A 14,994-nucleotide genomic window follows, 5' to 3' on the forward strand; every position below is an offset into this window, starting at 1 on the left:
CACGCGGGGGAGTGATGGTGAAGTTTGTTGTCTGCGGACGTGCGTGCAGCTTCGGACCCTCGCGTGGCGGGGGGGACCCGCGTGTCAGATGTGTCATTGAGTGCGGGGTGATGCGCCACTTGGTGAACAAAAGAAAGCACCATCACTGCGCCCTACATTAAAGGAGCGCTTTGGGCTGCAGCCCCCCCCCCCACCTCACAGCTCACACCTGGACACACATCAGTCCCCCCACACACCCCCCTGTCCCACATACACGATGATCAATGTCCCGATCCCGGATCACGATCCCTGATGTTTGGAGGTGTTGGCAACTTTCCTGACAATGGAGCTGCGAGCGGCGACCGCCATAGTGACACTTATAAGCAAATCTGTCCAAAAAGCGGCAAACCCCGCACACCCAGCCCCCGCAAACCCACGCACACGAGCCCCCGCTGTGATCCCGAGTGTCACCCGCGAGTCGGATGCGGTGACATTTCATTTATAGCGGGTTTAACAGCAAATAATCTCGACCACGTCACTCAAAGTCAATGGCCGGAGTGTGTTAGTTGGGAAAACGTATCGATGTATTAAAAGCGAAAACGGACCCCTGCGACGTCCGAACCCCGCGCACCCGCAAGAGCATAGATGGGACGTGCACGTGCGTGGGGTAGCGGGCCTGCACATCCCGTCCGTTCGGGTCAATTTAACGCGAATTGTGTAAAATTGTTGGCGACACGCGCTCCTTCCGGCCGGTTTTCCTGGAATAAAAGTTGTTCGCCGGCGACGACCGACGGGAAGCGACGTGTTCACGTGAAGCCCAATGTCCCTGCTACCGGCCCGCGGTGCCCCGCGGACCGGTGCGGCGCCGTGGGCTTCACATTTGACGCGAGTTGGCCGGCGAAGAAACACAAACAGGACGGCGCCAGTTCCATGGAGTCCGCTAGATCAGCTGCTGGCAGTTGCTGTTCTCAATCACGTCCGCAGATAGGCTTCATAGGCTCGCTGGAGCGCCTGTGGAATAAGACGCTTAAGTGATCCACGGAACGGACGCGTCACATTGCGTGGACGATCCGAACAATACTTTTTTGAATCATAAATTAAAGGTGTGACATTTTTTTGTTACAGCGAGGAAAAGCTTTATTTGCGGCTGTGCGGTGTTTTTTTCCCCTTCCTGTTTCCCTGCCAGCTGACAGGACCCGACTGAAACTACATCTCCAGGACTTTTTCTTTTTGGGTCAACTTAGTGAAAAAGAAAAGTCACCATGGCAGAGACGTCTGCGACTCCGGCCAAAGCCAAAAAGACGGCGAAGCCCAAGAAGAACGCTTCTCACCCCAAGTACTCCGAGATGATCCGAGCGGCCATCCTGCAAGACCAGAGCCGGAACGGTTCGTCCCGTCAGTCCATCCAGAAGTACGTGAGGAAGACCTACAAGGTGAGCGACAACGCCGACGTGCAGATCAAGATGGCCCTGAGGAGGCTGCTGACCAACGGGACCCTGATCCACACCAAAGGCACCGGCGCGTCCGGCTCCTTCAGGCTCGCCAAAGCCGAGGGCACCAAGAAGAAGCCCCCCACCGCCAAGCCGGTCGTGGCGGCCAAGCCGGCCCGGCCCAAGAAGGTGGCCAAGCCGGTCAAGACCAAGAAGGTGGCCAAGTCCAAGAAGGTGGTCAAGACGCCGGAGAAGCCCAAGAAGCCGACCCCTAAGAAAGTGAAGAAGGTGGCGAAGAAGGTGACGCCAGTGAAAGCCAAGAAGGCGCCAGTAAAGAAAGCCAAGGCGCCCAAGACCAAGGCGAAGCCGGCGAAGAAAGCGGCCAAGCCCAAGGTGAAGCCGATGAAAAGGGCAGCAAAGACGGCGAAGAAGAAGTGAAAGGACACTGACAGAGAGAGACAGACACAGTCACTGTAAATACTGAAGGAAATGTTTTCTTATATGTATTATTTTTGTAAGGTCCCCATGCAAACTTATGCTCTTTTTACCAGTAGTTTTCTCTCCATTGCACTATAGCTTCAAGACGCTGTAGAAACAATTGTGACCATTCTTATTTGGCGTTAATATTATTATTATTATTATTATTAATGATGATGTTACTTTCTGTCTGATCCTTGGATGCTATAGACTGAGGATCTGGGTGTTGTTTATTTATTTTTTGCTGATAAGGTAAAAAATAAAAATGAAATTGTAAATACAGTCGAACTGATGACTGGTTGTTAGTGCACGGGGTTACACTGAAAATACACATGTTTGAATAGTGCGCATTGTTGAGCCATGACAATGTACAGACTATAGGCGGTGGACGTCAGCGAGATTTTTCCTAAAGGCTCCATAGATGTCATTCAAGCTCCACGCTGTATATTTCCTCATAACATAACAACCCCCAGCTGTGTTCAGTCACCTTTAAAGACTGTTTGTACCGCCACTCATTAAACCCGTGTCATCTTCTACCAAGTGGTCGTGTCAACTTCTTGCGCGCCTTTTACGCGTGCGTAAAGGTTGATGGAGCGGACTGGAGGGATCGCACTGCTCCTCCTCCGAGTTTTACACACACACACACACGTTGCTTACACGTGCACTTCTATTGAGATCTACACGTGAACATAGTCTTTTTTTTCTCGCCAGGACGCTGCAAACAAAGCCCACTGAAGTTATCCTTCCGCAAAAAAAAACATTTTATTAAACATTTCTATGAAGTGGGAGCACTGAGCTTTTAATACCATCAACTTATAACTAACTGAGCTAATAGCAGTTTGACTAATTACTAGTTTTATAAGTTATATATGTGACTTTTAGACTTTCCCTTTTAGGAAACTAGACATTACACCTGAAATGAGTGTAGGATTTTTGTAGGGGGACATTTAAAAAAGATTATAACTGATAAAGTGGTAATATCCAGGATTTAAATGTTATTTGAAGTGGCAGCTATAGTCACAAGTTAAGCAGTGAGTTGAAGTCTGACTGCTTCTTACTGATAAACTAATTTAAGGACAAATAAGGTTTATTTTTTTGAAATTCCTTTTTGGTAAAGCATAGTAGAATAAGTTGAGAGATGACTTATGGCCTCAGCAAAACATTCCACTCACATTTGTATCATTACACGCATGAACTAGTAGTAAATAAACACAAGGACCTAAACTCTAAATCCCAGCATCCATGTTCCTGAGTGATGAGACCCCCCACCCCACCCCACCAGACACACCCACCGTCCTCTCACCTGAGGGGCAATACTGCCATCTTGCGGCGTCTTGCAGGAACTCCTCGCAGTGAACCTGCTGGAGTCAGAGCAGCTGAAAGTCAAGTCATAAACCACACAAACCGCTACGGGCTGAATCATCAGAGAGCAGCATCCATACATGCATGGACACGTAGCGCAGGTTTAGAGACGCTGTGTGCAAATGAGCAACAGTAGGTGGTGCTTCCACAGAGATCTGTAACGTGAGATTTTAGCTGCATGACTTTCAGATATACCTCTGCAACTCACGGCTGTAGAATATTCTTACTATTAGCATTAAATCATGAAAAACATATTTGGCATCTAAGGTCTGAAAATTTAGTCCAATTATTCAAATTTTAAATATAAACCACACTAAGTAGAGCACATACGGTCGCCAAAGCCCAACGGTTGCCTTAAATTGAATCCAGCTGCACCACTGTGCTTCTACGCACTCATGAATTTAAGATCCCTAATATCTATTGTAATTATTTTTTCAAAATCCATTTTTTTCTTGAGAAATTCACCAAGATGTCCCCAAAAATCCCCACAATGCTAAAGAAAGTGAAAATTAATCCTGGACCCGCCCCATTAATCCAAAAGTTAACGGGTAACGTCTTGGCCCCGTGTTTCATCCTTCCACCAAGTTTCAGTAAAACCTGTTCAGTAGTTTATGCGCAGTCCTGCTGATCTACAGACAAACAGCAGTGAAGACATAATCTTGGCAGAGACAGATAAAAAAAAACCTCACATCTAAGTAATCAGCATGAAAACACTACGATGCTGCAGTGCAACAAGGTGATAATGATGAAATAAACACGATCCAACACATGATCAGACACCAGAGAAATCACAACACATTTCCCATCTCAACACTCGCTTCGTTTGTCTTTTGGGTGGAAGCTCCCACCCGCTCTGGTCTTTTATTAAGCATTTCAATCTTGCAGAGGAAACAGTCACATCTTTAAAAGCTGCAGAAACAGCAAGTCACCAGCTAAATTTAGCAACAGAACAATACAATGGCAAGTCATGTAACGTGAATGCACAGTGTCAGGTATATGTGAACAGAAGAAAAACAAAAACAGAACAGATAACAAATCTACTTCAGTCTGGTTTATAATTAATTTGATTTCAGTGTGAACAAAAGGAGTGAAAGCAGAGATCGGACCAGATCTTTTCTTTTAAGATTTTATCATTTTTAAGATTCGCTTCGTCTCAGGAGAAAATATCTTTCTTGCAATTTTTGTTTTGTTGCAAACAGCCATTTTTCATCATGCACAAAGAGAAACCTCTCCATGCCGCAGCAGATCAGAGGAGGAACTGCGAGTAACATTTCAACAATTAGATTCGAGCCATTTCATTCTCAGGCAAAATGGTGTGCCCAAGAAGCAACTAACATGCTCGGATTATTGCTCATTATTTGGCCCCTAAGAAATGAAGATCTTGTATCTGTTGTTCACTGAGGAGGTTCAGCAGCAGCCAATCAGGGTGTCCTCTCTGTTGAAAATGTGCCTCTTGTGCTCCCCTTTGGTTCTTCAGTCCTGTCAATTTGGCATCTCTCTGTCATACTTAGGAAACACTGCATGTATATAAAACTCTCTGATCTCACCATTAACTCTTACAGATAACTGAGGGAGGAGACGCAGACTGGACTTTACAGTCTTTGTCCAATTCCTCTGTTCTTATAAAGCACCTTTTTGAATATGAACGGTTGCAGTTCTATGTTTTTCGATGCACAGAGCGCAGATAGGCCAACTCCTACGTGGCCTGCTTAGACAATATAAGGCAGAAAAAGCTGGGCACAGCATCGGGGACAACACTACGACCACTAGGATCCAAGTGCGGTCTGTTGACTGAGGGTAGGACAAAGTGAGGAGGTCAGACAAAGGCGGGCAGAGATATGACAAGTTTCCTAGAAGCCTCCGTGGTGAAAAGTGAAATGTTTCAAACCGCAATAGCTCTGGATCTGGTTTCGGAGGTTTGGTCTTGATGGATAAAGGGTGCATCATTTTGAAAAAACAAAACAAAACATAAAAGCTCAGCTGGCTCTTGGTCATTTCAGTCTCACAGCGGCTCTGTAGATAGCAAAGCCCAGAACTGCGACAACAGCCGAGCCCAGCGCCACTCGCAGCCAGAAGGATGTGTTGCTCATGTCTGAACCATTTAGCTGTCTGGAGGTGGGAGGAAAAACAAGTGTCAGTCACAACAAATAATGCACAGATACTAACATTAACATTTCAAATGTTTGGCTTCTTTGACATTTTTGTTTATCACTCTTAAAAGGGGGATTCCAGTATATTTCAACCTAGACCACATGTTGTATGTATAAAGGGATGGTACGCACGAAACCTTTTTGAATTGGTCCAGTGATCGCGCACAGAGGCAGTGGATACAATCAGATCTTACAGGGCAACAGTCCATGAAATATCCATAAAAAGTGCTTTATTTTGACAATAAACAACCCTGCTTGTTATTCTGCTTATAGACACAGGGTCCAGGTTGAAAAACACCCCCTTTGATTGCTCTGTGTTTTCAACATAATATTCTCCAATGGCTGATGTTGTATTAATTTGTTTCACTAGAACGTACGGGTACATCGCTGCCCAGGCAAGCCTGGTGTAGATGCTCTTGCTGGTGGAGTCGAGGAACAGGCTGGAGAAGGGCAGCGGTGGAGGCAGTCGGTGTTTATAACAGAACTCTGCCGGGGTCATCCCGTGGAGCTGCTTCACTTCCGAAAGGTCCACTTTGGAAGCGACCAACACACATGGGATATTGCTCTCCATGTAGTGTTGCTGAGGAAAAACAAAGGGATAACTAGAATTACCGTACTGCAGTTGTATGCCTCCGCCAACCAGGGCAGTTTTGGTGTATATTTTCTAAAAAAAAATTTCCAGATACATATAAAGGTCACTGTAACCTTTCAACACTGGAACATAATCACTTTATCTTTGAGTCCAAGTGACAACTCGTCAAAAGGTAAAGAAATTCCCTCAAGCATAGAAATTCCATACGGGAAGTCCTAATATGTAAAATTCACCATAACATGAGGTCAATGTGATCTTGACCTTTGACCTCCAGGCACCAAAATCTAATCAGCTCATCTTGGAGTTCAAGTGAAAGTTTGTACCAAATTTTAAGACATTCTCTAAAGCTGATCTTAAGGTATCATGTTCAAGAAAAACATAAACACTTTGTGAGGTCACAGTGACCTTGGGATACCAAAATCAAGTGAGTTACCACTCGACCCCAAGAGAATGTTTTTGCCAAATTTGAGGAAACTCCTTCAGGGCATTCTTGAGATATCGCGTTCACAGGAATGGGACGGGCGGACGGATGGACGGACGGACGAACAGATAACCCGAAAACATAATGCCTCCGGCCACTGGCTGTCGCCGACGCAGAGACATAAAAAGTGAAAACTTAAGGTGAGAGAGAAGGGAATTGACTTCGTTTTCAAAGGGTTCCTGATGAAATTCAGATACATAATTAATGTAAACAAACCAAAGAAAAGCCTACATCACTTTTATCAAGATGTTTACACAATGTGTCAAAATTACAAGGTGAATTTGTAATTTGTTTATTTATCTGTTGAGTCTCTTACTTCTTCCTGTGGATGTCAAGTGTCTGAGATTATTCAAGTAAAGACAGTAACCGGAGCCCTTTATTCCACTAATATTTATAACAGGACAAGACTATTCCTCTTGTAAACACATAGTTGCCACAAGCTGAACCAAAAGACATGAACACTCTTTTATTCCTCGTGCTCTTATGAGTTGATTACTTTTGGTCCTATGTTCTTGATCTCTGCTGTTACTTATGATTCAAAAAGATACGATTTCTTTATAGTCTTTATTAGCATTCTCATTAGTTGCTGTATAAAATATATATTTTTTTATATTTATAATGTTTCTTTTCTCTGTTGGCTTTGATGCATTTCAGGCGGAAAATCCTGACCACATTTTATTTTCTGAAGATCGTTACTTTGGAGAGAAAGCAGATCGTCCAAAACCCACATCTGTGTCTCTCTTCCATTGTTAAGCCTTTATGAGCTCTTAACCACTTGTAGTGTTTATTCAAGTGGCGAAAGATGTTTGGTTGAGTTATATTAAATAGTGTCTGAATCAGAGCAGAAGCTGGAGGTGGCCTGTCTTCTCCTGCAGAGTAATATTTACAGATCAAAATGTTGCTTCACTAACAGTAGAAATGAAAACTGTGGGCAATGATATTTTCCCTTTAATGCCCCTGTAACCTTTGTTGTGACTGACCTTGTATATACTGGCACAATAGTCGAAGGACTGTGGGTCACCGGTGTCATACATGAGACAAGCAACGTCACAGGAGGCGTCTGACGCCTTCAGGAACTCCGCCTCTACATCCACCTCTTTGAGCTGCATGGAGGGGAAAAATATAATCTTTTAAATAGTGTGGCACTGAGACTTTAGTCAAGGTCAGAGGTTAAAATTCATTATTAAGATCATGATGGGAGCTCCTCACGATAAGGTACTTCTCCTGCTTGCTGACTTGGACAGTGTTTATGGCGTAGGGGGAGAAGGCACTGCTGGGATTTCCTGTTTTCTATATAAAAGATAAAGAAAACAAAACAGGAAAACCGTTACAGCTCAGCTTCACTGTTAATGATGGCAGCTATTAAAAGCTCATCAATTCAATAAGTACACATTTGACCTTTTCTGCTCCAGACGAGCAGATGGTGCCATACCTCAACGTTGCGACCCACGAAGGCCTGGAGAAAGGCTGTCTTGCCCGTCCCCCGCGGTCCGATCACCTTGCAGAGAAACACTGACCGCTGGGTCTGGCACTTCTCCAGGTCCACCTCCCTCTCCCGTGTCACTGCACATATAAACAAGAACAGACAGAAATTATAAACCAATCACACAAACACGCAGCACTGTCATTCTGCCTGTTAGAACCTGAGAAAACACATGGCAACTCCTGCCTTAACTCAACAAATAATAAAATGGTAAAATGGTCTTTGATTTTCCAATTTTCACAACTTGCTAAGTGAAGTAAGAACATGTGATGTTTTCTACACAGTGTAATAATGCGGGGCAATCATTTTCCAGGCAATATTAATAGCCCTGAGGTGAGAGGCCAACATCGTTATTAAAAATGGCCATAACGGAGGATGTTACTGCAGCAACCAGCAGAGAAAGATCGACCTGATACAAGGAGCCGTTTCTGTTCTTCTACATACAGACAAATTAGTTCATTCTCTCCTGTGGGTTGTGGTTATAAACAAAAGGAATTGAAACAAATTATGTGAAAATAAGACCTGGGTTGTTAATAAAAGAGAGATTTCCCTCCAACAAGTCAAATGGGCAGTAACACACTCACTGGCTTTAATTTTAGATAAAGGCTACTTAATAACATTGAATAAATGACACATTAAAGTAAAGTTCCCCTCAACTGTACTTTGAGTAATTTTAACATGAGTTAAGTTGTCCTGTAATGCCATTCAGTGTATAATAATTCAGATATACTACAGGTGAGTATTACACCTGTGAGAGTGTAAGGTTTGCCTGTGTAGTTCTTCATTTTGTGCAGTGGCCTCTTTATCTGGATATCTGAAAATAAGGGTGAAGTGATGAAGAAACCAAGATGTTAACATCTGCATTCTTGTACAAGGATACAGGACTGTTGAGCATAGTTTACTTATGCAACTTAACTATTTCTTTCATTTCACCACCGGGACACACAATGTAAATTTCAAAATTAATATTCTGTTTAAAGTTTGGACAAGCTATATATTCTGTAAACAACAGCATGCGTCTAAGCTAATTTAATGAGCTCTCGAGGGACAATAAAATCCCTTGGGCACAAGCAAGAGGTATCAGGTGATGTGAACTGAACTCAAACATTGAAGTCTAAACCAAGCCACGGATTTGGACTGTACCAAATTCTGTAAACCCATCTCAACATTTTACTCAAGACCAATGTATCAGCCCAACAAATGTGATTCAGCAAACATGGCTAAAATTAAACAAACGACAGATAACACGACCCAATAAACGAGGATTTACAAATCTCTAACACCTCCTGTAAGGTCACCTAAGGGTTCCGACCTCAGAGACAGAATTATGTGTGTGATTAGCAGCAGTACGACACATTACATCACACTTTCTAATCTTGTCAAAGCTTTCCTGGAAAACCGTCCTCAGACTAGTTCACGTCTGCACTGACACTTCTGCCATGCCAACACACACACACACACACACAGTACTACAGTTCCTCATATTAGCTCATGTATGAATCCCTAATTTAATAATTTATCACTGTTCCGTTCATCACAAGAATAAAAACGTCCTCAGTATTACATGTGGAACATGCATCATACTTCAAACCATGCATGCATGACAGTGTAGACGTGCAATTTGCAAACCCCCAGGTTAAATGAACTACTCACTCACGTCTCAAGGACAAATGCACATGTATCTAAATCTAGTACACTCCAGTGAACTGGATTAAGATTGATAATCCTCCTATAGTGCTCAAGTGTTCAAGGAGGATGTACAGTGCGTCTCAAAAGAAAGATGTTCCTAACATTTGTAATTACAAGAAGTTGGTCTGAATTAACTACAATTTACACTCTCTCTCTCACACACACACACACACACACACACACACACACACACACACACACACACACACACACACACACACACACACACACACACACACACACACACACACACACACACACACACACACACACCTGTGATAGCCGAGGTCTGGGACTGCTGCTCAGTGAGGATAGGGTAACCTAGGTATCCTAGGTGCTCCAGGCAACGGTGGATGTCAAGGTATGCAGAAAGCCTGCATGTGAAGGCATAGTGAACATGAGCTTTTAAAAGTGCAGAGTATAAATAATCTTTAAATGCATTACAGTGTTAACATAGAGCATGCTTACAATCATATCGTCAACAACAGAGGGAGATACTTACGTCCACTGACAGAGGTAGCCTTGGTTGGTGATGTAGCCCTCATCTGTGGTCGCCACAGTCAGGTAGACCTCGGCCCCCCACGGCATGTAGGGACATACACAGAACAGGTTCCTAAGCTCTGACGGGGACAAGGCAGAGTCTTTGTCCTACGAAGGAAAAAGAGAGACACCTTTTCATCCTCCGGTAAGATTTCCCCAAACATTTATCTATTATACTTCCACGAGGAAAATGTGGCCAGAGGCAGCGAGAAACTCACTTCATCGTACTTGTCAAACAGCTGCTGGAGGAACTGGTGGCCTAGTGCATTGAGTTCTGTGGTGCAGCCAACAGGAATCCGTATTCTGACAACACAAAAACAACATTAGATATTAATGTACATGGGCATTTAAGTACATTAACGATAACACATATCACTGATAGGAAGTCTGACAGATAAGTGTAGAATATACAGAGCGGGATCCTAGCTCTCAATCATTTCAATCCAACAAGTTGCAAAAAAATATTTATCAATAAAACAACATTTTCCAGCTGCCATGACAGACAGGACATGGTCAGACTTACTCAGGATAAAGGTAATCGTCAGTCAGCTCAAGGTTGTCATGGTAACCAAACTTTCTGAGGATGGTCCACGTGGTTTCATGTCGGCCCCTCTGGATAAATAATGTATTAAGGAACAAGAAACCTGAAAGAGAAGAGAAACAATACATGGTCATTATAGTTGAGTGTGGCTCCACAACAACATGGTTTAAAGCTGCATGTTCTCATTTACGGATGATTTTTACCATTCAGCGTCAGGCCGTTGTCTTGCACTCCGTCGCTTGTGTTCTTCCAAACTACTGTCTTCACGTCTTCTAAGGCTTGAGGTGCAAGAGGATTTCCAAAACAAGATTTCTACAAAAAAAGATGATACTTTTATAGCAAACTAAATGTTTTTGGTTCACATAATAGTCAAGAAAACATTATGTTAAATGATTTCAAGTGGCACCTGAAATCTGTTGAGTTCAGCGTCACTGAGGATACGGTCATTGTCCTGGTCGGAAATGTAGAATATTCTGCTGAGGGCTCGGACACATAAAGGTTTTAGCTGTGGGAAAACATTGGAGGACAAAAAACATCCAATTACATGGATGTACACCGTACACAAAGTAGACTGGAACAGACACACAGGCTGACTCAGCACCTGGTATCACATTACAAAAAAAAAGTGGCTGACCTGTTTGTCTTCGGGGTCGTAAAGAGGAGCAGTGGGGTGAAGAACGGCCTTCTGTGCATAGTAGAACAGCTCTGAGATGTTTTTCAGGTTCTTCGCAGAACACTTGAAAAAGAAAACCAGCAGAGGGAATATTTCAGTTACAATTATCTGCACAGCCTGAAAGCAGATTGTGTGCGCGTCAGCAGGTGTATACAGACTGCAGAGATAAGGAATGGAGGGGAAACGTCTAGACTTCAGTCTTACCTCAACACATGTCTCAATCTCAGAGAACTGGTTCATGATGGGGAGAATGGTTTCCATTGAGCTCCCGCAGCGCAGATCAGACTTGTTTCCCACAAGGATGATGGGAACTCTGAGAAAACATGTGAAGACAGTTGACTCAGTACCAACACCCAATGACGATTTGTTATATACAACAACCAGAACATCACAATTCAGGACATGTTACGAATCTGTTTTCAAATCAAATACTATGTAAAACATGTTCTCACTCAGCACATAATGTTTTCAAGGTGACTCAACACTACAACAGGCTGGAATACATCGACTGCCAAGTTTGCCAACATTACATACAAACAGTGGGAAGGAGAGCAAAGTCCATGAGACATGAAAAGCCCAAGAAACACACACCCAATGACAGCTAATACATACTTGTTCCCTTTTTCTGCTTCTCCGTTTACTAGAGGGATCCATTTAGTTCTGATCTGAAAAGCACGAGGCAGCATTTAACACAGTGTAGTATGTATTTCAAATGAATTAAGTAAATATAAAACACAGTATGAGACAATGTGAACCAAGCTGGAGGTCACTACCTTGTCTATTGTTTCCTCATTGGTGACATCATACACGACACAAACCACGTTAGCCTGTGATGACAAAAACGTAAATCAAAATCAAGAAAGTCCCCATTAAACCTATTAGAATGTAAATGTTTATACACACTTGAGTTTAATAAGATGTGTGATGATAAAGTGAAGAAGTTTAGATATCTCAGAGATTTGTTCATGAGTAAGGTTAAGATAGTCGGTTAGGTGCAGCGTCAGCAGTAATGCTGCCGTTGTACCAGATCATTGTGGTGAATAAGGAGCTGAGCTGCAAGATAAAGCTTTCGATTTATCAGTCGATCTACATTTCAACATCGCTTATTTTTCATTATTATAAACACAAAGAAAGAAGAATGACTCACAGACTAATCACAAGTAAAAAAGTATGGTTCAGGTGTTTGTTACAATCTAAAAGTGTTTATGCATGTTCAAGGAGCCAGAGGCAGAAAAGGACCAGGCTCATGATGTTATTTTCATCTTAAAAACTGTAATGGACATGTCCTCTATGAGTATGTTACAATAAACAAACCTTCAAAAATATGCTTTTCTTTGGTAAAATGTCAGGGAACATTTCTATTGCAGAGTGGCAGACAGCCTTAAAGGAAACTGCATTTATTCATATTTTCCTCTCAGAGTTGATATTGAATTGATTTATTCAAGGTTGTTCAAGCTAAATTCAAGCCATGTGTTCATGTGGTTTGAGTTTGTTTATGACAAGTAACAAAGATGTAGATTGTTAAAAAGGAGGATTTTCAAGTTCAGAATGTTTGTTGGTGCAGTAAAGTGAGTTTACCTTGATGATCTCATCTTTCAGGACTTTATCACTCTGCTCTTTTTCTGTCGAGGTTAAAGACAAACATTTGTGTCACACAGACCCACACGTGCAACAAGCATGGAGACCAATCAGTACTGACAGTAGTATGGGTTACCTGAGTAGTCCACTATGTGTGTGGGCACCTTCTCTGGAGTCACATCAGCAGGGATGGTGATTTCTTCAGCTCTGGAGGGAACCTGTCAACATCACAAATGTACTCTCAGTTATGAGTTTGTCAGGGCACAGCGTTCATTCGTCAGCGAAGGCGTTCATGGTCAAATGACAATAATGGCCATTATTGTTGAAGCATAGAAGGGATACTGATATTATCTCCTTCCTTAGCAAAAAAAGACTTGTTTGCACACATCCCAGTGTTTCCTGTGATGCTGTAATATGACCTATGGCAACTGGTGTTGTCGCTCATCTGTTATAATCAAAAACCAAAGTAAAACCAAAATCTGAACCCTGATGACACCTTTTTTATTTTTAACTTAATTTTAACAATTGTTTTATCTTTTCTTGCAACCATAGCTAAAAACATACTATATTTAAATGTTCTTACATTTAATTTGTCAAGTTAAGTCCAATTTGTTTATGCAGCACATTTAAAAACAACCACAGCTGATGCTGGACATTGAAAAGCCCAGGGTGAAGATGAGCATCGTCAGTGTCAGTCCTAATCCTAAAAGGTAGATTGTTCCAAAGCTTTGAGGCAGCTTTAGCAGATGCACGATCACCCTGAACCAAGGATGAGGCAGGAGCAGGCAGAGAATGGATTTTACAAACCTCCCAGTTTGATAACAGCTGCTCTTGAGAAAGTGAAATCTGTGCAGAATCTCACAAGTGCTAAACAGCTGCATGGACACTTACCTCTTCTGGAAACTCCTCTCCGACCAGGGACATGATGAGGGACGTCTTCCCCACCTTGGCTGTGAACAGAGACAATATGAAGAGGATGAGGGAGCAGCTGCCACAGGGAGACACACGGATCACACGTGACTTGACATGTTGAAATGACAGAACTAACATGTTAGTGCTGCTTGTTAACATGGCATGAGGCTGCTTTATTGCAGCTTTTATTGGAAAAATGTGAAACAACTGATACACGGTGCAATAACTATTCACACACACACTCCATACAGTTAAAGTTGTTACTTCACGAATGTCCCATTTGAATGTATAACATTTTAGTTTTGTATTTTTTATAATAAGCTCTTTCTAGCTTGCTCTTATTTTAATGTAACTAACCCTAACTGCACTGCTGAGCTGATCGGTTGCTTCCTGTACTGCTGACCCTGTGTTAACTAGCACCTGACAGATCAAACTAGAAACTGATGTGAGACCATCCTGAATAAACAGATCTGTCATAATGATATAGAATGTAACGAAACGCCTAGTACCTAGTTTTTACACTGAATAAAAAACACAATTATCTATTGTGTAATGTTGAGCTCATAAGTTAGAAAGTGGAAAATTACATTCAACAACTTTAACTGCGTTCACAACTTTAAGAGCAAAGTTACCTGAAGCTATGTTATGCTAGCATGAGCGGAAACTAACATTTTAAGGCGCTTCACTTCTTAGAAAAAAAGCCATTTAATAGTACATTTAAACCAAAGCACACACATGTAGGTATGTGTATCTAGTATACTGAGCCAACATGTCACCGGGAGAGACTCTGGTCAACTCAGCTCCAAGTTAGTGAGTTAGCTTCGGCGGCTAATGTTTGCTAGCCTCTTAGCTTGTGTTCGGCTAACAGCGGAAGCGACTTACGTTCCCCCAGAAGAAGGATCCTGACGTCCTGCTTCATGTTTCCTCGGAGTGTGGACAACAGTCGGACGCGCTGCGGAGCTACACTGACATTTATCTCTCATTTGAAAGTCAAATTTTCCAGCTAAAGCCCGAGTGAGCGTCCGTCGCTCCACGGCGAAGGTGAAACCATATTGTTCCGGTTCAGGGAGGAGACTGTGAAAAGACGCCCCCTGCAGGACAAACCAC

The 14,994-nt window shown here is 42.7% G+C and overlaps 2 protein-coding genes across 2 annotated transcripts; one reads left to right on the forward strand and one right to left on the reverse strand.

Annotated features, from left to right (window-relative positions):
• The first annotated feature begins 979 nt into the window (after nucleotides 1-979).
• LOC118100858 (histone H1.0-B) lies at nucleotides 980-2,168 on the forward strand. Its single transcript, XM_035146350.2, has one exon. It carries the CDS (start codon nucleotides 1,242-1,244, stop codon nucleotides 1,845-1,847), a length of 606 nt encoding a protein of 201 aa, XP_035002241.1. The 5' UTR covers nucleotides 980-1,241; the 3' UTR covers nucleotides 1,848-2,168.
• Nucleotides 2,169-4,070: 1,902 nt separating this feature from the next.
• rhot2 (ras homolog family member T2) lies at nucleotides 4,071-14,964 on the reverse strand. Its single transcript, XM_035145976.2, has 19 exons — nucleotides 14,770-14,964; nucleotides 13,867-13,925; nucleotides 13,112-13,193; nucleotides 12,976-13,019; nucleotides 12,171-12,224; nucleotides 12,010-12,062; nucleotides 11,602-11,710; nucleotides 11,359-11,460; nucleotides 11,131-11,229; nucleotides 10,928-11,036; nucleotides 10,707-10,827; nucleotides 10,402-10,486; nucleotides 10,146-10,291; nucleotides 9,917-10,017; nucleotides 7,904-8,034; nucleotides 7,681-7,761; nucleotides 7,452-7,574; nucleotides 5,776-5,978; nucleotides 4,071-5,357 (listed from the first exon to the last, which is right to left on the reverse strand). Exons 1-19 carry the CDS (start codon nucleotides 14,804-14,806, stop codon nucleotides 5,240-5,242), a joined length of 1,857 nt encoding a protein of 618 aa, XP_035001867.1. The 5' UTR covers nucleotides 14,807-14,964; the 3' UTR covers nucleotides 4,071-5,239.
• Nucleotides 14,965-14,994: the final 30 nt, after the last annotated feature.

Source organism: Hippoglossus stenolepis, chromosome 21, assembly GCF_022539355.2.
Source record: "Hippoglossus stenolepis isolate QCI-W04-F060 chromosome 21, HSTE1.2, whole genome shotgun sequence".
Lineage (NCBI taxonomy): Eukaryota > Metazoa > Chordata > Actinopteri > Pleuronectiformes > Pleuronectidae > Hippoglossus > Hippoglossus stenolepis.

Coding starts and splice junctions, on each gene's coding strand:
- LOC118100858 (XM_035146350.2), top strand. CDS start 1,242: ATGGCAGAGACGTCTGCGACTCCGGCCAAAGCCAAAAAGACGGCGAAG.
- rhot2 (XM_035145976.2), bottom strand. CDS start 14,806: ATGAAGCAGGACGTCAGGATCCTTCTTCTGGGGGAAC. Junction 10,487..10,706: donor GACGATTACCTTTATCCTGA/GTAAGTCTGACC, acceptor TTGTGTTGTCAG/AATACGGATTCCTGTTGGCT. Junction 10,018..10,145: donor GGCTACCTCTGTCAGTGGAC/GTAAGTATCTCC, acceptor CTTCACATGCAG/GCTTTCTGCATACCTTGACA.